This window comes from Sciurus carolinensis, chromosome 18 (assembly GCF_902686445.1).
Source record: "Sciurus carolinensis chromosome 18, mSciCar1.2, whole genome shotgun sequence".
Lineage (NCBI taxonomy): Eukaryota > Metazoa > Chordata > Mammalia > Rodentia > Sciuridae > Sciurus > Sciurus carolinensis.
Genome location: NC_062230.1, coordinates 10,883,051 through 10,907,555, shown reverse-complemented (window position 1 = coordinate 10,907,555; position 24,505 = coordinate 10,883,051). Strand labels below are relative to the sequence as shown.

The window sequence follows — 24,505 nt, the reverse complement described above, 5'->3', positions numbered from 1 at the left end:
GATATATTCTTAGTAAGATAGAAACTTGGAAGAGAGCTAACTCCAATAGCAGCATTTTCCCTCTCCCTATAAAAAACCTTTTAAAAATTTTATGGCTTATCCTTCCATTGTTTATGTTTAGTATATAAGGAATATATATATGAACAGATATATATCTGTTCTCAGATAAAAGGTAAAATGCCATAGATACTTTACTGTACTTTTTTTTTTTTTAAACTTAACAATATATTGCAGAGACCCCTGCAGAGGCCGTCCGTGAGAGGTCCTGGGAGGCTCTTTGATTGACACACCAGGGTTTATGCGGGCCAGGAGGCGGGCAGACGATGGATGAGGACATGGAGACCCTCAAGGACGAGGAGGACGCCCTCTGGGACAACGTGGAATGCAACCGCCACATGCTGAGTCGCTACATCAACCCGGCCAAGCTCACCCCTTACCTGCGCCAGTGCAAGGTCATCGACGAGCAAGATGAAGATGAAGTGCTTAACGCTCCCATGCTGCCGTCCAAGATCAACCGGGCAGGTGAGGCTGGCGCGCTGCGGGGGAGGAGCGCGGGCCACCCCCTGAGGCGGCAACGGGACTACCTTCCACTTAACCTTGCCAAAATGGAGACGTCTAGAGGCCACTGCCCCCTCCTGTCCCCTCGGGAAGCTGTCGGTGGATAGAACTCAGAGGATCCATGAACTTGGGGACAGGGTGGAATTACATCTTGATTTTACAAACTTAAATTGAAATTTAGCCTTGCCTTCAATGACGAAGGACTGCAGGTGACCGCAGCAGCCATGTGTAACCTCTGACTGTCAATGGTAAAAATGACAGGTATCTCTCTGTCACATTACAGCCTTGCAGATGGCTTCAAATAGCATTTGCACTCCTTTCTGTTGAAATCGCAGTACTTATTAGACCTGCCCAGAGATCTCGTTATTTAATGCATTAACAAAGAAATACATCTATTACTAGATAGCAAATTTGTGTAATATTTGATAACTGGGTTTTATTACAATTGGTTTCCTTTGTAACCTGATGTATTTAATTTGCTTAAAAAGATTATTCTGGAAAGGGGTCCTCAGACTTTTTTCTAGAGTGCCTGGTGGTGGCAGGTGGGGGAAGGGGGTAGGCAGTGCTGTGGGACTTTACCATACACAGTAAAGGTAGTGTGTTCGTGGAACTTGTTTTAGTTTAGTTGTTTAGCATGTACACAGATGCTTCCATACTTATCCTTGTCTATGGGCACTACTAGATCATGGTGTAAAATGTATTTCTTTCTGTGGGACAGTTTAAGAGGCTTGGAAGTCAGTGTCCCACAGCATGGCTGGCAAGTGGTTCACATGCCTTGACGTTCTTCTGTATGCACAGCAGACATCCTTAATCACCATGTTGTTTTCCCACCAAGCTTGGATATAACTTTGGAATCCTTCTTAATACAGTGCTCCAGGCAGTTTCCCCAAACAATCAGGATTGACCCTAGAGAAAATTTATCATGTCTGTCCTAGAGAAAAGGTAGAGTGTTAGGACCTAAGTGGAAGAAATATCTGAAAATAAAAGTTTAAGGAAGGGACATGAAGTATAAAACATAAGTGGAATTCATCTGTTTTTTTGTAACTACAACAAAATAACTGACACAAGACAACTTCGTAAAGAAAAGAGGTTAATTTAGCTCACAGGTTTAGAAGTCTGAGGGCACACAGCACTAGTATCAACTCAGCACTGGGGAGGACCCTCTTGGCTGCGTGACGTCATGGCAGGAATAAGGAAGGAAGAGATCACATTGCCTAACAGGAAGCCAGAGAAAGACTGAGATCCCACAAGCCTTTCCAAGAGCACACCTCCGAAGGATCTATGGACTGACCTCTAGGTCCCATTTTTTAAAGGTCTCCACTCCTAGTTTCACCACACCGAGGACCAAGTTCCCAACACATGAATCTTTGAGGGACAAATAACATCTAAACCACAGAAAGTAGATGGAAACTGGAAGTTGCTGGCAGATTGCATCTAGGATAAAGATGTTTCCAGACTCTGTGATAATCCCAAAGAGCAGGGAGCCATGCCTCTTTCTTATGAGTTCTCCTAGTTTCCCACGCACATGGTTGTTTTCCTGCTCTGAATCACAAAGAAACATGTATGATTCCCTGCACTTCTAACCTCCTCCAACCAGAAAAGCTGAGGCTTAGATGGCTCATTTCAGCGCTGGTCCATTGGGAAGTTCTGCTGGGTTCCTGTGGCTGCAATTCCATTCATCCCAGTTCTAGCAATTTTTAGAGAAAGGAAGGGGGCACTCACTCTATCCCTGCTGAGGGCCTGGCCCTTTGATTCACATCATATGGATTCCATGAGACAGCCCAAGAATGGCAGAACATGGCGAGAGTCTTCTTAGAGCTCACTGAGAGCAGTCAGTCCAGGATGAGACTGGACATGGAGACTTGTGTCCAGTCAGACACGTATTCTTCTTCTCATGGAGTGATGTGGTCTTTCCTGTAGGCCGACTATTGGACATTCTACACACCAAAGGGCAAAGAGGCTATGTGGTCTTCTTGGAGAGCCTGGAATTTTACTACCCAGAACTGTACAAGCTGGTGACTGGGAAGGAGCCCACCCGGAGATTCTCCACCATTGTGGGTAAGCAACTTGGCCATCGGGAATACCTGGACTCTAAGAAGGAGTGTGTGTGGGTGGGTGGGTGTATCCCACTGTGGGACCATTTTAAGGCTCCAAGTCCGTGACATATGGGATTCTGGGCTGTCCATGCAGTGCGCCTGGTGATGAAGGTTAGGTGACAGGGACAAACTGAAGCAGGGGCCAAGAGACGTGAGTGTTGGTGGAGCATCCCCGTGAATGGTGCGGGGGCAGGTCAGAAGTTCACTCTGCCTCTGGATCTTTTCCTGGCCTTCTCTGCTCTCTTTCCAGTGTCCCATGGGCCAGAGTCCTTGGGCATCTCATCTTCTTCCTCTTCCTTCCTAAACATTTTTTCGGTCTTCTCCCTGACTCCAGTCCAGTCTCCCCAGTCCCATCCACCGCTCCATCCGCTCCTGGTCTGCTCCAGTGTGGTCTCCGTTCTCATGCCCTCATGCCGCTCTCCTGCCCAAAACCCTTCAGTGGTTTTCCATTGTGTCTCTTAAGAGTCAGGTCTTTAATGAGACCCCCAAGGACCCGAACACCCTAGTCCCCGCTGAGACTCCCAGCCTTCTCTTTCTGCCCTTCCTCCCTCTCCCCTCTCTTCTCTCCTCTCCTCCCCACCCGTCCCCTGCCCTTTCTCTTCCCTCTGTGGCCTCAGCCGCTTTGGTCTTCCTTTAGTTCCTGAAACTTGCCAAGACCCTTCTCTCCTCCCCAGGTGACCTTGGCAATGTCATTCCACCTTCCTGGAATGCTTTTCCCCTCCTGAACTGAACATTTTGGCTTAACCATCAGGGGCCTTCTCCAACCCCTCTGCCTACCAGACTGGACCTGGTCCCTCACTGTAAATTCTCAGGGCAGCCTATGTCTTTTCCTTTTGAAGAAGTCTAATTAGACTTGTGCGTTTTTTCCACTATTTTGCTCACCTTGAGTCCCCAATGCCTAATGGATAGTAAGAGCCCAGTAAAATGTTGCAAGTGAATGGGTGACCGACTATCAGACTATCACCTGCCACGCCCCCGGAACCTCCTCCTTGCCCTGCCGGGTCCTCAGGCCTGACGGCGTGTCCCTCTCTGCAGTGGAGGAGGGCCACGAGGGCCTCACGCACTTTCTGATGAATGAGGTCATCAAGCTGCAGCAGCAGATGAAGGCCAAGGACCTGCAGCGGTGCGAGCTGCTGGCCAAGGCGCGGCAGCTGGAGGATGAGAAGAAGCAGCTGACGCTGACCCGGGTGGAGCTGCTGACCTTCCAGGAGCGGTACTACAAGATGAAGGAGGAGCGGGACAGCTACAACGAGGAGCTGGTCAAGGTCAAGGACGATAACTACACCTTAGCCATGCGCTACGCCCAGCTCAGCGAAGAGAAAAACATGGCGGTGATGCGGAGCCGGGACCTGCAGCTCGAGGTAGGAGCTCGGGGGCTCCTGGCCAGGCTGAGCCAAGGGGGGGCAGGGCCTCACAACCCCAACGTGCGCACACACACACACACACACCCTCCCTTCACGTCCCAGTACTGGGGAGGGTACTGAGGAGCCAGTGACTCCAGGCTTCCAGATCTACCATGCGCGCATGCGTGCGCAGACCCACTAGGGCTTAGTGCCTGGGGCTCAGCGGACTAAATCCTCTCCGTGCAAAAGTGCAGACTTGCGCATAAAGATACAGTGGGGCTTAATGCTACCTTGAGCCTCCCTGTGCATGCTCTGCGCATGTGCAGGCTGCTTCCTCGGCTCCGAGCCCACCGAGGTGAGAATTGAAATAAATGGGAAATTAGGTTTTCAGTGGCGAAAGGAGAAGTACAAGACCCAGGGCCCCAGACCATGATGCTTAGAAAAATTAGTAAGGAAATGAGCTTCCCTGCTCCTAGGGAATGAATTCTCAGGGCTAGGACTCTTGTCCATCATGCTTGTATCCCCAAAGTTCAGCATGGTTCTTGGCATAGTGGGAAAACCAGTGCATTTTCTAGTGAACGACCTACCAGCCAAATGATTGACGTGATTAATGAGTTTGCCTCTTAAATGCACAAAGAGAAAGGAATTTGCTTCATTCGTTTCTTCTATTTATTGAGTACCACCCTGCATCAGCTCTTTTCTGGTAATATATGTCTCAAGACTGAGGTCTTGCCGTCATGGAACTTACGTTATAATGAGAAAACAAACACACAAATAGTTTGAGTGCTATCAAGAAGAGAAGACAGCATGAGGGCAGGGAGTGAGCGGTGCTGTTCTATCTAGGGTGGTCAGGAAAGAAGGGGACACCCAAGCAAGGATCTGAAGAAAGGGAGGGAACCTGAAAAGTCAGAGGAAAAGCAGATATGAAGGCCCCTAGTAGGAGTAGAGAGGAAGCTTGTGAGTTTTTTGTTTATTTGTTTGTTTGGGGTAACACCAGGGAGCCAGTGGGGCTAGAGTCAAATGAGCCAGTGGTGTAACAAAAAGAAGGTGGGAGAGGTGACCAGGGTCCAGATCACGGGGACACAGTACGAAATTTGGAATTTATTCTAGCTGTGATGGGAAGTCACTGAAGGATAGAGAGCTGGGGAGTGACAGCTGATTTATATCTTAGAAGGATCACTCTGGCTTCTGGATGGAAATAGACTTGGAATATTTATTAAGCACCTGCCACATGTAAGGCACTGTGCTAAGCACTGTGGGGGACTTGGGGATAAATAACCAGAGCTCTCCTCGGGTCACTTACAATTTAGTGAGGCAGTCAGATCAGTAAACAATCCTCAAGAAATCATGGGAAGGGCTGGGGAGATAGCTCAGTTGGTAGAGTGCTTGCCTTGAAAGCACAAGGCCCTGGGTTCAATCCCCAGCACCGCAAAAAAAAAAAAAAAAAAAAAAAAAAAAAAAAAAAATGGGAATTGAGTAACATGGCTGTAGAGCATTTCAGCTAAGCACTTCAGCTGTGAAGTTCAGTGGATTTGAGTTCAAATTTTGGCTTCTGGCTCCACCACTTACTTGGCTATTGGCCTCAGTTTTTATTTGCTGGTGGTGATAAAGAAGATAGAACCTGTGCCCTAGGATTGTTGAGGTGCTGCACCCTATGTTTTTGGCAGAGTAAGCTCTGTACCCTGTGGGACTGCGGATCTGCCCCTGTCCAGGATGCTTCGGTTGATCTTCAAAGGCACTGAAGGGGAATTTGTTTTGCATGGCCAGAGGAGAGCTTTCTGTGCTGCAGCAAGTTAACTTAGAAAGTTTATCTCTTAGAACTTTCTCCTGTATAATGTTTCCCTGAAGATATATTAATAATGAGAAAGTGTGTGTAGGATTGAAAGAACATCAGCCAGCTGAGTCCCTAGGTCGTTTCTCTGCCCCAGGCTGCTGCCCTGTGTGCCTCTTTCTCCAGCATCTCAGGCCACACTGCTCAGTAGCAGCCCTTTCCTTGCTAAAGCCACCACCCTCTACCTGCCAGATTTCTTAAGATGGTTCTCCCCACAAGCCTAGATTTGAAAAATGACACCTACTCCTTTGGCGTCTCCCTTCCTTGCAGCCCTCGAGTGAAGTGCTTTACCAAGGTCAGTCAGCTTGGGGAAGCAGCGAAGCTTAGTCACCAAGGCTCAGGACATCTGCTGGCCCCCGTTCCCGATGCTAAACTCTTGAGGGTGACGCTCGGCACGTCTGCAGTCATGCTTCTCAGACGCAGCTGCTGCTTCTCCAGGAGACCACTCTTCCTGGCGCTAAATCCAGGCAGGACCTTTAGGCCAGAGATCCCGAGGACTTAGGATCCAGTGAGTTTCCAGCTGCTTTTGGTCGCGTTGTTTTTAGCAGTAGTGCAGTGTGTTCAGATAAAGTCTTGTGTGAATTCCAAGAGGACAAAGACAGAGCTGCTCCGAGGAACGGAGTCAGGGTGGTGGCCAGATCCCTGGCTTCTCAGGGATCACCTTCCATCACCCTGGTGGGTCTTCAGGGAAATCCCTGAGTTCCAGGGATCTGTTTGAAACCCATCATAAAAGACCACTGAAATCAGTACCATATCCGGGGGAGACACCAGCTTGGGTTTCCTAATCTGTCACCCACAAATTTTCCTGAGAGAATTTTCTGAGGGACCACTCTGTAGAAGTATTCTAAACTAACTCGTCGGGAACTCTCCCACCACGAGGAGATGCTGGAGTTTTACTGCAGAAAGTTTCTGTGAGCTCTTCCCCATCACCAGCCGGAGGCGGGGAGTGGGGAGAACCCAGCTTATGCTGGAAGCCCCGGGGGATCTGGAGAAGCCTTGCCTCTTCGTGTCTTGCCAACTGCATTCTCCCCCTCACCCTCTGGGTGTGGCAGATTGACCAACTGAAGCACCGATTGAATAAGATGGAGGAGGAGTGTAAGCTGGAGAGAAACCAGTCGCTGAAACTAAAGAACGACATTGAGAATCGGCCCAAGAAGGAGCAGGTGCTGGAATTGGAGCGGGAGAACGAGATGCTGAAGACCAAGATCCAGGAGCTGCAGTCCATCATACAGGTGAGGGCGCACCTGCCCGGGTGTGAGTCCAGGGCCTCAGCTTGCTGACCGCACATGACCCAGCCATCCCTAGGCATCGCACTCCTCCTCTGTGAAGTGGGGGTGACTAAGCCACCCCTTGTCAGGGATGTCCCCTTGTGGGAGATCATACTTAAAAACACTTTTCCTTCCTGGAAGCACTCTGCGAAAGCACTCTGTGGAAATCAATGCCCTGGTGCTGAGGAAAAAGTGGATCAGGAAACCCCCTTGCCCTTAAAGATTCCAAAAAACTCAACCATGCCCTCTGCAAGGGCCTCCCATCTTGGTCATCTCAGAATCATGTCTGCATGGAGGGGGACATCCCTGAGGAGTCATATTCCAAAGTGCATCTGCAGAGAAGGAAAAAAATATGTGTCCCGCTCTGCTTTCTCCAGAGCGATGCCCCAGGACTGCGCCCTGGGGCTTGTGGCTCCGTTTCCTAGCTGAGGCTGAGCCTGGTTTATCAGAGCGGGCGAACTGATATTTCCAGGGCGGCGTCTGGAAGACAGAGTGGCCTCCTTTGTTGTCAGCTCTGAAGTGCTTTCAGAGCAGCCAGTGTCAGTTCGACTCGGATAAGAGCTGCCAGAACAATGGGCTCAGGGTGTTCCTGAGCAGAAGTGGGTCTTCCACTTCTTTCCAGGTGATAAACTTCTTAAGTGATAAGCTGCTTAAAGACCCCAAGAGACATCTCTCCTCGGCTCTACTTTCCTGCCGCAGAACCTTCTGTTCTCTCAGCGTCTGTGGCTGGCTCTTTGGGCCCCGCCTTCCACGTCTGCTTTGCTCCCCGCCCCCGGTCCCTACACCGTCAAACCCGGCTACCTGTCCCTTCAGGCCGGCAAGCGCAGCCTGCCAGACTCAGACAAGGCCATCCTGGACATCCTGGAGCATGACCGGAAGGAGGCGCTGGAGGACCGGCAGGAGCTCGTCAACAAAATCTACAACTTGCAGGAGGAGGTCCGCCAGGCAGAGGAGCTGCGGGACAAGGTGGGCCAGGCCTTGAGCAGCGCCCCCACATGTGTGCTACCAGGAGCCCCACATTTCTGTCCGGGGGCTGGCTCCACCCCTAGTATAAACTTCCTCCACCCCTCTGCAGTTTTGTGTGAGTTTTAAGTATGAGCTTAGCTTAGCAGCTGCCTTCCCCTTCCTGAGCAAGGAAGCCACAGGAAGGCAGGTGCAGCGTCTTCTCCATCCTCCCCACGTGACCTAGGACATAGTGGGTCCTCATCAGTCCTCAGTTGACTGACTAGCCCAGCGTGGTAGCTTTGGGTCCGATGGTGGATCTCAGAAGGCTGTCTTCAGCACACCAGCTCGGGGGCCGTAGCCAGGAAACAGCTGCTCGCCCGACCTATCAATTGCTCTTTTCGCCTATTGATTTCTCCGTGTTGCTTACAGTACTTGGAAGAGAAGGAAGACCTGGAGCTCAAGTGCTCGACCCTGGGGAAAGACTGTGACATGTACAAGCACCGCATGAACACGGTCATGCTGCAGCTGGAGGAGGTGGAGCGGGAGCGGGACCAGGTAGGAGTGCCACCCAGAGCATGGGGCACCGCAGGGCGTGCTGGCCCAGGCCACTGAGCCCGTCGGCGAGTTTCCACCAGTGTGATGTCACTGACTAAACGGGGTTCCTCATGAACCTGTCTGTCCTACTTCTGTTCCAAACATGAATTCCATCCCAAGAGGCTTTGAGATCCACGGCATTTGGGGACTGAGGTTGGTGGGGGGAGGAGAGCCAGGTTCACCGGGCCACATAAGAGCACAGTGCTCAAGTACCTGGACTCCTGAGTGAGGACAGGTTCCCCGTCGCTCATAAGATGTGTGCCCACAGGCAAGCGCCCCTCTGAAGGCTCCATCCTCGTCCCTAAAAGGGGAATGATTAACGGAGCACCACCCAGAGAACCGGGGCAGCTCCAAGTTATGCGTCCGTACCTGGCACATAGCGTAGGTGGGACCAATGGCCCTGGAATGCCACTAATGAAGAAGGTAGTGATGACACCCAGGAGTCAGGGCCAGGAGAAAAGGGACGGACGCTACAACCGACACCTGGACCGGAGGTGATGTGTGGCCCCGGGGCCTGCTACGATTCTGTCAGGGTGAGGCACCAAAGAGGCCCTTGTCCTGCTCCCCCCACAGGCCTTCCATTCCCGAGACGAAGCGCAGACTCAGTACTCGCAGTGCTTAATCGAGAAAGACAAGTATCGGAAACAGATCCGGGAGCTGGAGGAGAAGAACGACGAGATGAGGATCGAGATGGTGCGGCGGGAGGCCTGCATCGTCAACCTGGAGAGCAAGCTCCGGCGCCTCTCCAAGGACAACGGCAGCCTCGACCAGGTGGGCCAGGTGGGCCAGGTGGGTCAGGTGGGCCAGGTGGGCCAGGTGGGTCAAGTGGGCCAGGTGGGCCAGGTAGGCCAGGTGGGTCAGGTGGACCAGGTGGGTCAGGTGGACCAGGTGGGCCAGGTGGGTCAGGTGGACCAGGTGGGCCAGGTGGGTCAGGTGGGCCAGGTGGGTCAGGTGGACCAGGTGGGCCAGGTAGGTCAGGTGGGCCAGGTGGGTCAGGTGGACCAGGTGGGTCAGGTGGGCCAAGTAGACCAGGTGGGCCAGGTAGGTCAGGTGAGCCAGGTGGGCCAGGTGGACCAGGTGGGCCAGGTAGGTCAGGTGGACCAAGTGGACCAGGTGAGTCAGGTGGGCCAGGCTGGCCATGGCTGCACACCGGCAGCCTGCTGCTGTCCTGACCCCAGGGATGGCTAGCCAGGGGAACCACCACTGTGAAGGGGCTTTTTGCACGTTTGAAGGCAGAATTACATGGTTCCCTCCCACACAGAAGAACCCATGTCCTTTACTTTCCACGTGTGTCTCTAGTATTGAGTAGAAGTCACTCTTCTCACCTCGAAGTTAGAAGGCAGAATGCTGGGTTGGCCACTTCCTGACTCACACACGTAGCTTCGCCATTAGGAGCTTCGGCACCTCTCCTTTGACCACAATCAACTCCCCTTGGGCCCCCCGCCAATCTGGATAGTCATCCGTTTTAAGATGCCCTGCTCTTGTTATAACAAGTTGCTCATGCCCATGAGTAAACTCACTCATGGGCATGTGAGCAGCAGGGTGCATTTCCCAGCAGGCCCCAGGCACCAAGAAATGAGTGAATGCTGCCTCCGGCCAGATGAGCTCATGGTCACTATAGCGAGAATCCGCCAGGTGCCGTCCTGGGCAGGTGCAGTGCAGTTCCTTCACCCCCCACAGAACCGTCCTTCAGGGAAACTGCACTTACTGTCCTCATTTACAAAGGAAGGGACCAAAATGCAAGGGCTGAGTCATTGTGACTCACCAGAGCCTGAGGAGACTGATCAGAATCCCTGCCCCCAGAGCATTCAGAGTCCCACAGAGGAGGCAAATACAAGAACATGGCTTTTCAGCACAGTCTGTGAATTCCAAGTTCAAAGGTGCTGTGGGACCACAGAGTCCAGGTTATAGGAAGACCCGCTGCAGAGGGAGCCCTGCATAGCCTCAGGCCCCCACCTGGCCTTTGAGTGGTCATCACAGCCTGTAGTTACACACAAGCACCATGAAGTCTGCTCTGTTCCCATCACCAGCCTAGTGCTAGGCACAGACGAGAGCCCTGGTGAGTGTCTGCCCAATGCATGCATGACACTGGACAGGACAGCACACGGGGCCACGGGGACAGCATGAGCAGAGCCCTGGAGGTGAGGCGTGGCAGGCAGGTGGCAGTCTGTGGACTGGGAGGTGAGCAGAGGAAGAAAAGAGAACAGGCAAGCCAAGGTTCCCTGAGTAGCCCGAGGGGCTTTGCAGCCCTTCTGGGACCTCCAGGGGTCTTGTGTTTAGCTCAGGCGTGGGGCTGGATGTGGGAAGGCAAGGGAGGCCAGGTGGAAGCACTGAGGCAGAGAGGCAGCAGCCCCTTCGCCAGCCCCGCCCAGGCCCTGGTGAGGTCAGAGGAGCGTTGAGCTGGGATGACAGGCAGGTAGCCATGGGGCCAGGAAAGGGGATGAGCCTCTGGCATCACGCTGGGCCACCTGTTCTGCTGACGGCCAGCTGCTCACCGTACTGCCTCCAGCACTGGATCTCTGTCTCCAGAGTCTGCCCAGGAACCTGCCAGCCACCATCATCTCACAGAACTTTGGGGACGCCAGCCCCAGGATCAACGGACAAGAAGCTGACGACTCTTCCACCTCGGAGGAGTCGCCCGAAGACAGCAAGTACTTCCTGCCCTACCACCCGCCCCGGCGCAGGATGAACCTGAAGGGCATCCAGGTACCTGGGTGCAGGGACCCACGGTGGAGCAGGCACCAGGTCAGACCCTAAGGAGGGAGGCGCCAGAGCCAGGAGTCCCCAGGGCTCGGGCACCCAGGTGTCACTTGACGAGTTTCAACCCTGGAAACAGAAATGATGTCAAGTTACGGTTTTTAGTTATTTGTTTTCACTGATCCCATTTCTCCTGTAAGAGAAGGAAGAGAGTGAAGCAAGCATTATTTCCAAATTCATTTGTTTATTTACCAAATAAGTATTGAGTGCCTGTCACATGCTATCATGACAGTGTCCCAACTGTGTTGCTCAGTGCCCAGTGCAGTCCCCTGCACATGGCTGACTCAGTGAAGAGTAAATGAGCCAGGGAAGTACATGAGGGAGTGAGTCCATCTCATCAGGTCTGACCCACCTTGGCCTCTCCCACCATGACCCCCAGTGGGGCCTCACCTGGGATGGCAGCACTTGGCACCAAGGGTGGTGGGGCAGCCTCATCCTGTTTTAAAACCCCCTGCCCTGTGCACCACGCTCAATCCTGCATACCTTCTCTATTATCTGAGGGCTGCGGGGCAGGCCTTGGGGAGCTTATGCCAGCACCTGCCTGGTCCAAGCCCAGGGGAGCCACCTCAGGGTCCCATCCCAGCCACCAGAGATCCCCGTCCTGTGCAACCATGCCCACCATGCGTTGAGACGCAGGAGAGTTTTGCCAGGTTTATTTTTTCTCAGTGCCACTGACATGTGTCTAGGGCCCTGTCTGATTTGTGTCCTCTGTCCTGTTGCTTCCCCTCCCATCTCTCAGCTGCAGAGAGCCAAATCCCCCATCAGCCTGAAGCGAACGTCGGATTTTCAAGGTTAGTGAGATGCCCGGGTCCCTCTCTCCCTTCCTCATCTGTCGCTCTGCCTCTCGGTCCATCTGTTTCTCCCACAGCGGCGACCGACCCTGCAGGGCCGACCTGGGTGGGACCATGGGGGTCTCAGGGTGGCCAGAGCCCATTAGGCAGTGATTAATGTTCATGGTTATCGAAGTGCACGGGGGCCCTGCCCGCCCGGTCGCCAGGGGCCTCCCTCCCGGTCAGCAGCGCTCCCCTCGGAGCTGGGCATCTTTGCTCGGGGCCCGCCAGCCGAGGACTGCCTGACCTTCCTCCACGCCTCCGCCGGCCAGGCAGGGCCCAGGCTGGGAGGCTGCGGGTTCCTGCAGAGCCTCTGGTTCTCCCAGACTCGCTTCCTGGAATTCCTTCTTTTGTCCTCGCCAGGCATCCGGGGTGATGATCAGCTGCGGAAGGTTTGCTAGGCAATGCATGCCTACTGTGTGCAGGAAGGTTCAGGAAGACGCCCCTGGGGCGTCCCCCATATGCTCACCCCACATCGAGGAGGGGAGCGTGTCACAGGCCACCCGAGGGAGCAGTTGAGGGCGCGGGACATTTAAACTGGGCCTTGAAGAGGCAGAACTTGGGTGGCTGGTGGCAGTCTCTGGAAGGGCTGGACTGCAGAGGGGCGGCAGAGAGAAAGGGAGGAGCCTGGCAGGGTGCCATGCTCTCTGCTGCTCTGCCATCCCAGAGCACCGAGAATGAACCCGGGGCCCGGGGCGGTGCCAAGCACATGGGCGTCACCCTGCCCTGGTGATGGCCTCCCAGCGGCCGAGTGAACAGTTCGGACCTGGGCTTTGAGCGGGTCTCTTTGGGCATGAAGGGCAGGGAGCCCTGACCTGGGGCCCCATCCAGGTCCCTTGTGACCACATCGGGTATCTCGGTGGCCTTCTTTATCAAAAGGGCCATGCACGCGGCCTGGAGCCCGCAGGCAGCAGAGCGCATCATCCCCCAAAGGACGAGCAAAGCTGTGGGGCTTCTTTGGCCCTCACCAGACCTGATGCGTGCCTAGGGCTCGGTTCCTCCCCTGGAGGTGCCCACAGGCCGGCTGTGTGTCTGTCCGTCTGTGCACAGGCTCAGTCAGGTAGAGGTGGGAGGTCAGACAAGGGCTGCCGGGGGTGGCACAGACTTGGCCCCAGTTTGCCTGGCCCGGGACATTGTTTGCAGTGAGCTCCTGCTCGGGACCCGTGTGGGGAATGCCATGAGTCTTCAGAGACAAGTAACGCGGTTCAGCCTAATCTGGGCTGGGCCTGATGGGGACAGGGTTTGTTGGTGACAGGTCCCCTGCAGCTGGGAGGGGAAATGAGAATATGGGGTGGGGGCGGCTGTTCCTCCAGGTACCAGAGAGGCGGGCCAGTGCCGAGGGGAAGGAGGCAAGAGGTTTGGGGCACCCGCAGGGCCTGACTTCCCTTTTCTTCCCTTTTCTCTGGTTTCTGCTTCCCTCCTCCGCCCCTCCCTGTTTCCCATCTCTGACGAGGACAGGCAAGGGACACGAAGACAGGGACGCCAGCCCCAGCTCCTCCCGCTCTCTGCCCATCACCAGCTCCTTCTCCAAGATGGTAAGGGCAGGCTGCTCCACTTGGTCGTCCCCATTCCCCTTCCGAACGCTGTCCCCAGGACCACCAGCTTATGTACCCGAAAGCCCCGACCCACCTTTCTGTCCTTTCCGAGCCCAGGCCTGGTATCAGGATCCTTGTCCCTCTGGGGCTGCAGCCCAGGTCTTCCTTGTGTTTATTGAAAGATGTTTCTACAGCCTCACGAGGTATCGACACCCTCTTGCCGCCTCCTCTCCCAATTTAACACTTAGCGGGGGGAGGAGATGGGCCTCCTGGGGCTGGAGCACAGCACAGCCGGCTGAGAGCTCCGCGCCACCTTCCAGCCCAGCCACCTATGTAGCCTGGAGGGTGAGCGGGGCAGGGACTGCCGTGCTCACACCCGCTCCCTGACCAGCACCCCCCGCATCCCTGGCAGAGCCGCCAGGGTCCCAGCCACTAGATCCCATGTCACTCACCCGAGCCAGGCAGCAGAAGGCGCAGGATTAGGAATTCTAACCCCGAGGGAAGCCCTAGGAAGCTTGTCAGCACAGCTTCCCAAATCAGGCCCTGGGGGAGGCAGAGATTCCATAATGAATGAGTCCTGTCTGGTGGCAGCTCTGGAGGACAGAATCCAAGGCTCCTATTTAAGGCAGCTTGGCCAGGAGCCTGTGGGCTTGGTTTCCCAGGTCACCCCCAAGCCGTCCCCACCCGCTCCAGCCCACGCTCTTCCTCATGTCCACAGCAGGTGCCCAGAGCCGGCACAGCCGGGGGACACAGGGCTCAGTCTGTGCAGGGTCGTGAGGCCCTGCCCTGGCCTCCCGGCCTCCTCAGTGCCCGCAGCGTCCTCCCCGTGAGCAGATGTGAGAGCAGATGTGCTGCGAGCTCGGCGGGCGCCTGGGGCTGAGCGCAGGCCTCCTCTGGCCAAGGTCACGGCTGAGGACCAGCTTGCTGTGCCCACGCTGCCTGAGCTGGGGACGGGAATGAATCCGAGTCAGACTCGGGGAGGCAGCAGCACACGCCACCTGGCTCCCGTGACACCTCTGCGTCCTGTGTTTGAAGCAGCCCCATCGGAGCCGCAGCAGCATCATGTCCATCACTGCCGAGCCCCCGGGGAACGACTCGATCGTCAGGCGCTGTAAGGAGGATGCCCCGCTCCGCAGGTGAGTGGCGGGCGGAGGAGGGGCTCCGCCAGCCCTCTGGTCCCAGGCCCTGCATGCTTGCTCACTCGGTGGTCCTGGTGGCCACCTCAGAGGTGGGCAGGAGGGGCCCTCTGTACAGATGAGGAAGTCGCAGCTCAGAGAAGGGAAGCGCCTTCCCCGGGCCACCTGCTAGCTGTCATAGGACAAAGCCTGAGTCCCTTGTCCCCACGCTGCCCAAAATCAGGTTCCCAGGTCCTTGAGACCACAGCTTGGCTCTTTCTGCCCCGAAGCAAGAGCCCCACAGATGACTTCCCCACTTCCTGTCCCCACCTCCTTCATCTCCCGAAAATCACCAGGGCCTTTGGCCGGGAAAACCACAGCCCAAGGTCTCCAGTTAGCCCGACGCCTGCGCTTAGCACACTCACGCATCAGGGCGAAGGGCCGAGAGGAAGGTGTGGCCCGGGAGCTGGACTCACGGCCCAGTCCTACAGGGCCCGGGTGTGGACCTCACCAGTGACCTGCCCTGGCAGCTCCAGAGACCACCCGGGACCCTCCTCAGCCTTGTCCGCCCAGCTGTGAGACCACCATACAGTCTCCGTGGTGGGACTCTCCTCTGCCAGCTAGGAGAGGTGTTTGAGGGGTTTGGGGAAGCACCTGTCACCTGTCACCTATGCCAAGAGCCGGGGGCAGCTGAGGCATCCCACCCATTCCCATCCAGAGGGCATTTCTCTCTCAGACCCATCCAAGCGCAAATGGACGTCAGGTGCTCACTGTGTCCGAGGCTGAGAGGGAAGAGCACAGCAGGAGGGGCCCGTGGGGCTCTGCTCACCTGCTGGAGGACACCTGGCCACCCACCCTCCCAGCCCAGTCCCTCACCCTGCACCTTCCAGCCCTCCTGGTCCATCTCTTCCACCTGCCTGCTGACCTCCCTCCTACACTGCCCTCTCGGAACCAAGACCTCTCAGGAAGCCAGAACATGCCAGAAGCTTCCCCTTCCTGGCCCTCCCGCACACACATTCACAACTGCCCTCCCTGCCCCTCCGTGTCTCGCAGCACAGTCGAAGAAGACAACGACAGCGGTGGCTTTGAGGCCTTGGACCTAGACGGTAGGTACCTGTGGGACCTCCGCTGCTTCCTGCAGGGCCTGCCAGGGAGGAGCCTGGCACACAGTAGGGCCTCAGGAAATGTGTGGAGTGCTTTCAGAAAGCAGGCTTGGCGAGGAGATCTGGTGAGCTCGCCTGTGGCTGAGGAGGCCCACGTCTAGTGCTTCTCTTCTCTCAGAGGCAGTCGGGCCCCCCCCCCCCCAGCTGCTAAGCAAGGGTTGGGATTAGATCTGGCTTGTTTTCTCTGTAAGTGTTTTTCATAGTTGTAGGCGGACACAATGCCTTTATTTTTACATGGTGCTAAGGATGCAACCCATGCTAGGCAAGCGCTCTGCCGCTGAGCCACAACCGCAGCCCCTAGATCTGGGTTTTTAAAGAACAGTCCTCAGGAATCAGAGCCGAGCCCTGCATGCCCAGCCTGTTTGATCTCCCCTCAGTTGCTGGACTCAGAAATGCTCCTGTGAGTCCCGTCTTGTGCAGCAGGTGGAGCTGGGCTGGAGGCACGGATCATGCTGTTCCCACCCTGCACAAGACGCATAGACGCGGGGCTGGAACTGTGGCCGGTGGGCATCTGAGTGGAGACCCAGGCCGCGAGCTAGTCCTGAAGCAGCCCCGTGGGCAGACCTGGGTTCTCCCAGAAGCCACCTCGTCTGCCAGCCAGGAAGTCTGGTTCAGCCCAGCACACCCCACCAGGCTGTGCCTGATGCCTGGGACACAGACTCCGGTCCCCAAGACCTTGCCTGGCAGAGGCTGTGTTGCCCCAGCCCTGCACCAGCGGGGCAGATGGATGCAGATCCACAAACCCAAGTCTGGATCGAGTCTGGATCAAGGGGAGCAAGGGGCATTGAGATGGCCTCACAGGGGACCGTGCCAAGCCTCAGGAATGCGGTGGCATCCCCAGGCCCCTGCACAGCTGGCAGCCTGGGAGACCGTGGCTCAGAATCCTCCGGGTGTGCCCTGCCAGCCCCTTCTGTTCCAGGGCTCCCCAACCCAACCTCCGCGCCTTGCCAGGGGAGGCTGCCAGCAGATAAAACGAAAGATCAGTGGTCCCTCTTAATTGGGACCATCAGAAGCTATCAAGTGTTAAAGAGAGGTTAGCACCTAATCGAGGCTGGGTAATGAGAAGAATTGAAAGAGTTTTGGAAAGGGGCAGCTGGGAAGAGAATCCTGGGCATCTGTCCAAAGTATTTTGCAGTGTCGGGAAAAATTCCCTTTGCAGAGAGCCTTTGTTATCAGCCCCGGGCAGGATCTGCACACCCTCCACCCAGTGACCCCGTGCAGTGTGCGGTGGGGTCTTCCCTGGGCTCTTCAGGGTCTTGCGGTGGGTGGGGGGATGGGGGGAGCCCAGTCCCACAGGCCATGATACTGGTGGGTGGTATTGAGACCTATCACCCACCAAAATGAAAATCCAAGGACCCAATTCAAAAGCAGAACTGCCACCAGATGGTACGCCACCCTTGCTGACACAAGATAGGATTCCTAATAATAGTTGGTGAGTCTTCTTCATAAGAGAGGACTCCTGGAGGCAGGGGAATGTCCACATTGGAGAGGATGCCAGGACTCGACCATCCACCCCAGGCTGTGACCAGGACTGTAGGGCTCTGAGGGCCCCAGCGCCTGGGCCTGCCTCCCCTCGGCCCTCCTGGGGGGCCAGGGCAGCCCAGGGTGCCCCTCCTGGCCGCTCCTGCTCCTGATGGGCCCCGGCTCCTTTGCAGATGACAGTCACGAGCGCAGCTCCTTTGGCCCGCCCTCCATCCACTCCTCCTCCTCTTCCCACCAGTCCGAAGGCCTGGATGCCTACGACCTGGAGCAGGTCAACCTCATGTTCAGGAAGTTCTCGCTGGAGAGGTACGTGCAGCCGCAGCCAAGGGGGACCTGGGGTGCGTGGGCAGGGACGGGATCAAGGTCTGCCACCCCTCGCCACCAGCATCGCCTCGCCCTGGGATCCAGCATCCCCAAGTCAGAAGTCACTCTCTCTGACCCCCTGACTGTCCGGGGAGGGAAACTAAGCTCACAAGCGGTGGGGGGCTTGCCTGGGGCCACCTAGCATGGTAGAGGCAAAGAAGCAGCAGGACTCAGAGGCCCAACAGGACACAGGCCCCAGGGTGACATGCTAGAGCCCCGAGGGCAGAGCCCACAGGGCTCCTCCTGTTGCAGTGAGGAGCGGGCAGAGCAGGGTGGCCAGCATAGGCCCTGGACAGTGTCTCACCGTGGCCACTGTGTTCCAGAGAAGGCAGCTCAGCTCTGCGTCTGTTTTTTTTTTTCTTTTTTGGTACCAGAGATCAAACCCAGGGGTGCTTACCCACTGAGCCACACCCCCAGCCCTTTTTAACGTTTTATTTAGAGTCAGGGTTTCACTAAATTGCTTAGGGCGTCACGAAGTTGCCGAGGCTGGCTTTGAATTCGTGATCCTCCTGCCTCAGCCTCCCAAGCCACCAGGCCCAGCAGCATCTGTTTCTTAATAGCAGGGCCAGCGGTGAGCCCCTCACTCGGCATGGCCAGCAGGGTGGCTGCAGTGGTGACTTGCACGGAGCCACCACATGCACACCCAGTGTCTGACAGACACCAGGGTCCCCCCTCCTCTGAGCCTAACCACCACCTCATTTCCTGACCCCAGGCCCTTCCGGCCCTCCGTGACCTCTGTGGGGCACGTGCGGGGCCCAGGGCCCTCAGTGCAGCAGGCGATGCTGAACGGCGACAACCTCATCACCCAGCTCACCCTGCTGGGGGGCAACGCCCGCGGCAGCTTCATCCACTCGGTCAAGCCCGGCTCCCTGGCCGAGAAGGCAGGACTCCGCGAGGGCCACCAGCTGCTGCTGGTGAGGGGCTGTGCGCTCAGGGCTGTGCCGCAGGGTACGGGGCGCCCGGGGCCTGCCGACCTGGGGGCGGGGAGCCGGAGGGGAGGCGGCCGTGCCGTCGGGAGCTCTAGCCCTGTCCCCCTCCGCGTCCTCGCTGGCTCCCGTGCGCACACCAGCACGCATGTGCTCGGGGATCACAGAGGCACGCGCCCCTCGCGCTGTCCCCCTCGGCGGCCCCCAGCTGTGCCCGCGCCCCCTGCATGGAGCAGCCGGCCCCGTGACGCCGCCCACGTGTCTTCGCTCCCTAGCTGGAAGGCTGCATCAAAGGCGAGAGGCAGAGCGTCCCCTTGGACGCGTGCACCAAGGAGGAGGCTCGCTGGACCATCCAGAGGTGCAGCGGCCCGGTCACCCTGCACTACAAGGTCAACCAAGAAGGTGAGGCCTGGGCAGGACCGGCTCCGCTCGAAGGCCCCTGACGGTGGGCGAGTGACCTCACCACCCGCTCACCTGTTCAGTAGTGGGAGGAAGGAGCCCCTCCCGGCAGCGTGGGGTTCCCAGGGCAGTTCTAGGAGGGAAGCAGGGCGGGCCGGCGTCCCGCTGGGATACCTCCGCATGCCTGCCCCTCAGGGCGCCCTCTCAGCTGGGTTGAAGTTTCCTTTCACATCAAGTCCCGCCCTTGCCCGGTGCCGTGCTCCCCAGCCTCAGGCCAGGTGTGCCCCCTGCTCCCTTCTGCTGTGGCCCCAGTAGTTCAAGCCCCGGTGCCTGGTGGCCAAGCTCCTGGGCAGGGCACGCTCAGCCTTCCCTTCCGTTTCCCAGTCTGAATCCCTCTCTCACCTCGGGGTTTCCTGCACGATTATCTCTGCAGCTGGATCTTATTTTTAACTGCAGGCTCATGAATGTTTCAGCAGAGCATAAACAGCTAGCTCCTCCAGCCTCCCGAACGTCCCTTTCCAGGGTGCCCTGCCTGTGTGGGAGACGGTGATACTGTCCCCAAGACAGGGACAAGTAGCCCCGCTCGGGAGGCAGGCTCCTCCTCGCTCCTCCAGGCTGGCCAGCCCCACAGAAAGTCTTTGGGCAATGCTCTGGGCACTGGCCAGTAGCCCCACAGAGCATGCTGGGAGCAGTGGCCTGGAAGTTGTGCGCAGGATAGTCCTGCAGCCTGGGACTCCAGGCAGAGCTGGCTCACTGCGGTGGCAGGAGCTCAGACGAGCAAGTAGGGTGGACCCTGGCAGGTGGGCAAGAGGGCAGGGAGTGAGGCCAGGACCACCGTGTCCATTCAGCAGGACACTGACCCAGCTGGCTGAGCTGTCCCTGGAATTTGTGATGCAGACGCTTGACGAACTCCTCAGGGCCTGGCTGTTAGAAGGGTTTTAGCTTCCGCTGTTATTCGTCATCTGCACGTGGAGCTGATGTAGAGATTTACATCGCAGACTCACACTGCGGAGGTTCACTGAGAGCTTACTGCATTTGCAAAAATTTACTCAGAAGGACAATGACATTTAAATAGGGTTGAAATGACAGGCAGTATGGTCTTACCGATTTAGAATGCCAATTGGCAGTATCTACCAAAGCAAAAATATATACATACCTGGTGATTCCACTTTCAAGTGTATATCTAAGAGAAAAAGAGTATGTATGTCCACCAAAAGTAATGTATAAGAATAACTCATAGCAGTTACTCATAATAGCCCAAACTGCAAACAGTGTAAGCATGCACACAAAAGAACAGAGAAATAAGGAAGTGTGGAATAGTATACAACCATGAAAAGAGTACTGCTGCTATGTCGTGATGTTGCGGATGAATCTCACAGACGTAACATTGAGCAGTAGTGGCTAGACCAGAACTTGTACCATTAAGTTCTGTTGATATGAAATGAGGTGCATCTTAGCTAGGGTGATAGCCATCGAGATAAAGATAACCCTTGAGAAGAGTACCGATGGAGACAGTTCAGGGTGGAGGCTACCCATGTGTATACATTTGTGAAAATATGTATTGAATTAAAGATGCATGTGGTTTATGTACAGAAGTTATGCATCAATTAAAATATAAAGAATAAAACTGGGCATGGTGGTGCCCACTTGCAATCCCATCTACTCGGGAGGCTGAGGCAGGATGGCAAGTTTGGCAACTCAGCAAGACCCTGCCTCAAAATGAAAAAATAGAAAGGATTGGGGATGTAGCTCAGTGGGAAAGCACCCCTGGGTTCAATCCCAGTACCAAAAAGAAAAAAAAAGTTAAATTAAAAACAAGTATCATATAAGGGTGGGGAAGGCATGGAGATTGTAGCAGAAAGCTAGTACTGATGATTGTTGCAACTTGGCCCACGTTTTAACTCTGAGTTCCTTAGCAGCCAAGGCAAAAAGGGAAACCCATAAATGTCAAGGTTGCGCATTGCTCCAGGAGTAAGGCTTTTCCCAGCTGGGAGCTCTTGAGTGGAGCAAGCTGCACAGGCACATTATCCGAGGTGGTGGCAGGAAGTCAATTTGCCACATTAGGGATGTCTGCTCCTTAGGGTACCGGAAGCTGCTGAGGGACATGGAGGAGGGTCTGATCACCTCAGGGGACTCGTTCTACATCCGGCTGAACCTGAACATCTGCAGCCAGCTGGACGCCTGCTCCATGTCCCTGAGGTGTGACGATGTCGTGCACGTCAGGGACACCATGTACCAAGACAGGCACGAGTGGCTGTGTGCCCGGGTCGACCCTTTCACGGACCACGACCTGGACACGGGCACCATACCCAGCTACAGCCGGTGAGTCCTGAGCCCGGCGGGGCCTCTGCTCCCAGCCAGGGAGATGTGGGCAGGGCTGGCATTGCTGTGAACGTCTGCCCGGGCTGGGGGCAGCCAGTTGAAGCGTGGGGTCCCTCCTCCAGGACACTCCCTGCCTGTGCAGGGACGTTGCTCTGGCCCCCACTAAGTCTCGCAGCGCCCTCTTTCAGTCTGGTAGCCACCAGACTCTGCCCTGCCCTGCGTCCACGCCTCGTAGCCTTCCCACGGGCCACGCCCCGGAAGCCGTGCTCTTCTTAGCAGAATGATCTGCCCGGGATGGAGCCCGCCATGGGGCCCCACTAGGGCATCTAGAGAGTGTCTCTAAGACCTCGGCGCTGTAGTTCCATCCTGTGACACCGAGGCTCTAACACGGCTCCTCAGGCCGGCCCTGCAGACCCCTCAGGTGGCCATCAGCAGACCCGAGGAGACCAGGAAGCCAGGCCCGGAGCACAGGCCATGGCCTCCCAGCGAGTCGGGGCCCAGGGCACGGTCCACACACAGGCACTGGCCCCTGCTCTCCTAGGGTCCCCTGGGCTCAGCCTGCGGGGTCCACAGGGCCATTCCTGCACAGGGCTGGGCACAGTCCTGCTGCAGAGCCAGAGCTGGCCGGGCTCTGTCCCCACCCCTGAGGCCCCTCCTTCTCGCCTCCCCAGGGCCCAGCAGCTGCTTTTGGTCAAGCTGCAGCGTCTGATGCACCGGGGGAGCCGGGATGAGGCCGACGGCACCCACCACACCCTGCGGGCGCTTCGGGTAGGCGTGGTGCAGCCCTGCAGGGTGGCAGGGACAGGACTGCCCAGCATCACACCTGCCTCCTGCTCTACGACCTTCCCTGGCATTACTGATGAATCAGGAATCGGGTTCCCCAGGGAGGGACGCCCCATTCCCCAAAGGAGCCCCATCCTCCGTGCCCGCCGTGGGCTCCCATGTGCAAGGGGAGGGGCGTGGCTGCTGGAACGTGCCTTGCGCTTCACCTCCGGGTCCCTGAGCCTCCCCATCTGCTCCCCGACACCTGGCGCTTCCAGAGATGGGTCTCTGCTTCTCCGAGCGTTATTACCCTCAAGCATCCTGCCAGCCCCACGGTCTGACCGATGGACACACTCATTTCAGAACACCCTGCAGCCCGAGGAGCCACTGACCACGAGCGACCCCCGGGTCAGCCCCCGCCTCTCCAGAGCCAGTTTCCTCTTCGGTCAGCTGCTTCAGGTGAGGATGACCAGGGGCCTCCCGCCTCTCCAGTCACACTGCTGGGGCTCTGCCTCCCCCTCGGAAGAAAGGCCTGTCCCAAAACAGCCACCCTTCCTGGTTTGACATCACATGCAGTTTTTCACGGTGCCTTACATCCCCACCCCCGTTCACCCTCTTGGGGACAGGTCAGCAGGCAGTCTCTGCTTCTGTTAGAAGCAATTCCCAACTTTCATAAAAGGTTTCAGGAAACTGACGGTCAAAAGGAGCTTAAGCACCTTGGCTGTGGAAACAGTAATAGAAAAATCAGAAATAGTGTATCAAGAAAAGAAAAACATTCCGAATATTTCAGCTGTTTCAGTCCCTCTGATTATTAAATTTATCTGAGCATCCCAGCAGCCAAGGAATAAAGGGAAACCCAGCAGGTACTTAAATTGTATCCATTTGTGAAAACATTTTAGGTGGTCAGGACCAGAAAAGATTTGTCCCTTGTACATAAATCAAAAAGAAAAAAAAAAAATTTTCTCACCCGGATCCTCATGTAAGGAATCCTGACCAACATACTGAGCGATGTCTTCAAAGGTGGTATCACATAAATGCAGAGAAGCACCCTTGTGCCCATTTCTCTGTCACCAGTGGACAGAAGCAAAGAGAATGACCCTAGAGAGTAGCCCAGGCACATTCCTCTAGGGGTGCTGCCTGATTAGCCCCCAGGGGCCCGAAGGTGGGGCCCACTGCTCCCTCCCGGTGTTGGAACAGAGGAGACTCAGAAATGGTTAGTGGAGAGCCAGCCAGGTGAGAGGGCACACAGTCTGAGCTGTCCCAAGGGCCAGGCCCTCCGAGATGGCACACCATTGTGTCCACACATGTGCAAGTGTCTGAAACCTTGTCAGTCTCATTCCCACACCCGGCCACACAGGACAGGGCCAGCCGCTAGCCCCCCTGGATTTGCATCCCGTGGGAGAAACCCCAAGGAGCCCGGGGAGTATAGCTGAGCCTGCCTTCCATGCTCACCTCGGGGCGTCTGTGAACGGTGGAAGGGAGGCTGGAGGGGGCGGGGAGCACGAAGTCAGGGGAGATCAAGGCGTGTGCCCGCAGGGGCCGCAGGCTGAGCCCCGGGAAGGTGGACGGGCCGAGACTCACGTGGGGGAGAGCTTGGCATCTGCCCACCTGTCCGGGTGTGTCCCAGGGGACGGCCCCCTGGGCCCAGGCCGAGCCGGGGTTTGCACACGGGTCTGCCTGTCCCACTGGGGAGGCTCAGTTTGGCCAGGAGCACCAGCTCCCAGGGACGCGGTTCTCCCGCCCGCCCTCTGCCCCTGCAGTTCGTCAGCAGGTCGGAGAACAAGTACAAGCGCATGAACAGCAACGAGCGCGTCCGCATCATCTCGGGGAGCCCCCTGGGGAGCCTGGCCCGGTCCTCGCTGGACGCCTCGAAGCTGCTGGCTGACAAGCACGAGGGTGTGTGGAAGCCGCCTGGCCCCGCCCTGCTCCCCGCTGGCCCTGACCACGCAGGCGCACTCCCACCCCGCCCCGCCCCCACGGGGCAAGGCCCGGGACCTTGCAGCCCTTCTCAAGGTCACTTCTGCCCCAGACGCCCACGTTCGCTGGGGCTGCGCAGGGACGTGTTGGTTTATGGTTTATTAAGCGCCCCCCCCCCCCACGCCCGCAGAGTGGCCTTTTACCATTCATCTGGCCAGTGAGGGGCCACCCCGGACCCTGTGCCCATCCTCCAGCCGATGGTGGCCTGGCTCCTAGGGCCTCCCCCGCCAGGCCAGCCA

The 24,505-nt window shown here is 56.7% G+C and overlaps 1 protein-coding gene across 4 annotated transcripts in view; it reads left to right on the top strand.

Moving 5' to 3' along the window:
- The window catches only part of Card11 (caspase recruitment domain family member 11), a 113,755-nt gene that overhangs the window by 81,495 nt on the left and 7,755 nt on the right, over positions 1-24,505 (top strand). For 3 of the 4 annotated variants that reach the window (XM_047532681.1, XM_047532683.1, XM_047532682.1), the window contains 19 exons: positions 235-522; positions 2,479-2,616; positions 3,690-4,015; positions 6,881-7,060; positions 7,910-8,062; positions 8,471-8,596; positions 9,209-9,406; positions 11,165-11,341; positions 12,132-12,183; positions 13,681-13,757; positions 14,793-14,893; positions 15,926-15,978; positions 17,691-17,823; positions 18,593-18,794; positions 19,082-19,208; positions 21,287-21,527; positions 22,199-22,295; positions 22,653-22,748; positions 24,050-24,185. In XM_047532681.1, the coding sequence (XP_047388637.1) occupies positions 324-522; positions 2,479-2,616; positions 3,690-4,015; positions 6,881-7,060; positions 7,910-8,062; positions 8,471-8,596; positions 9,209-9,406; positions 11,165-11,341; positions 12,132-12,183; positions 13,681-13,757; positions 14,793-14,893; positions 15,926-15,978; positions 17,691-17,823; positions 18,593-18,794; positions 19,082-19,208; positions 21,287-21,527; positions 22,199-22,295; positions 22,653-22,748; positions 24,050-24,185 (2,812 nt within the window). In that variant the 5' untranslated portion in view covers positions 235-323. The remainder of the gene's footprint in view (positions 1-234; positions 523-2,478; positions 2,617-3,689; positions 4,016-6,880; positions 7,061-7,909; positions 8,063-8,470; positions 8,597-9,208; positions 9,407-11,164; positions 11,342-12,131; positions 12,184-13,680; positions 13,758-14,792; positions 14,894-15,925; positions 15,979-17,690; positions 17,824-18,592; positions 18,795-19,081; positions 19,209-21,286; positions 21,528-22,198; positions 22,296-22,652; positions 22,749-24,049; positions 24,186-24,505) is intronic. The other variant, XM_047532684.1, reaches the window with a different exon arrangement.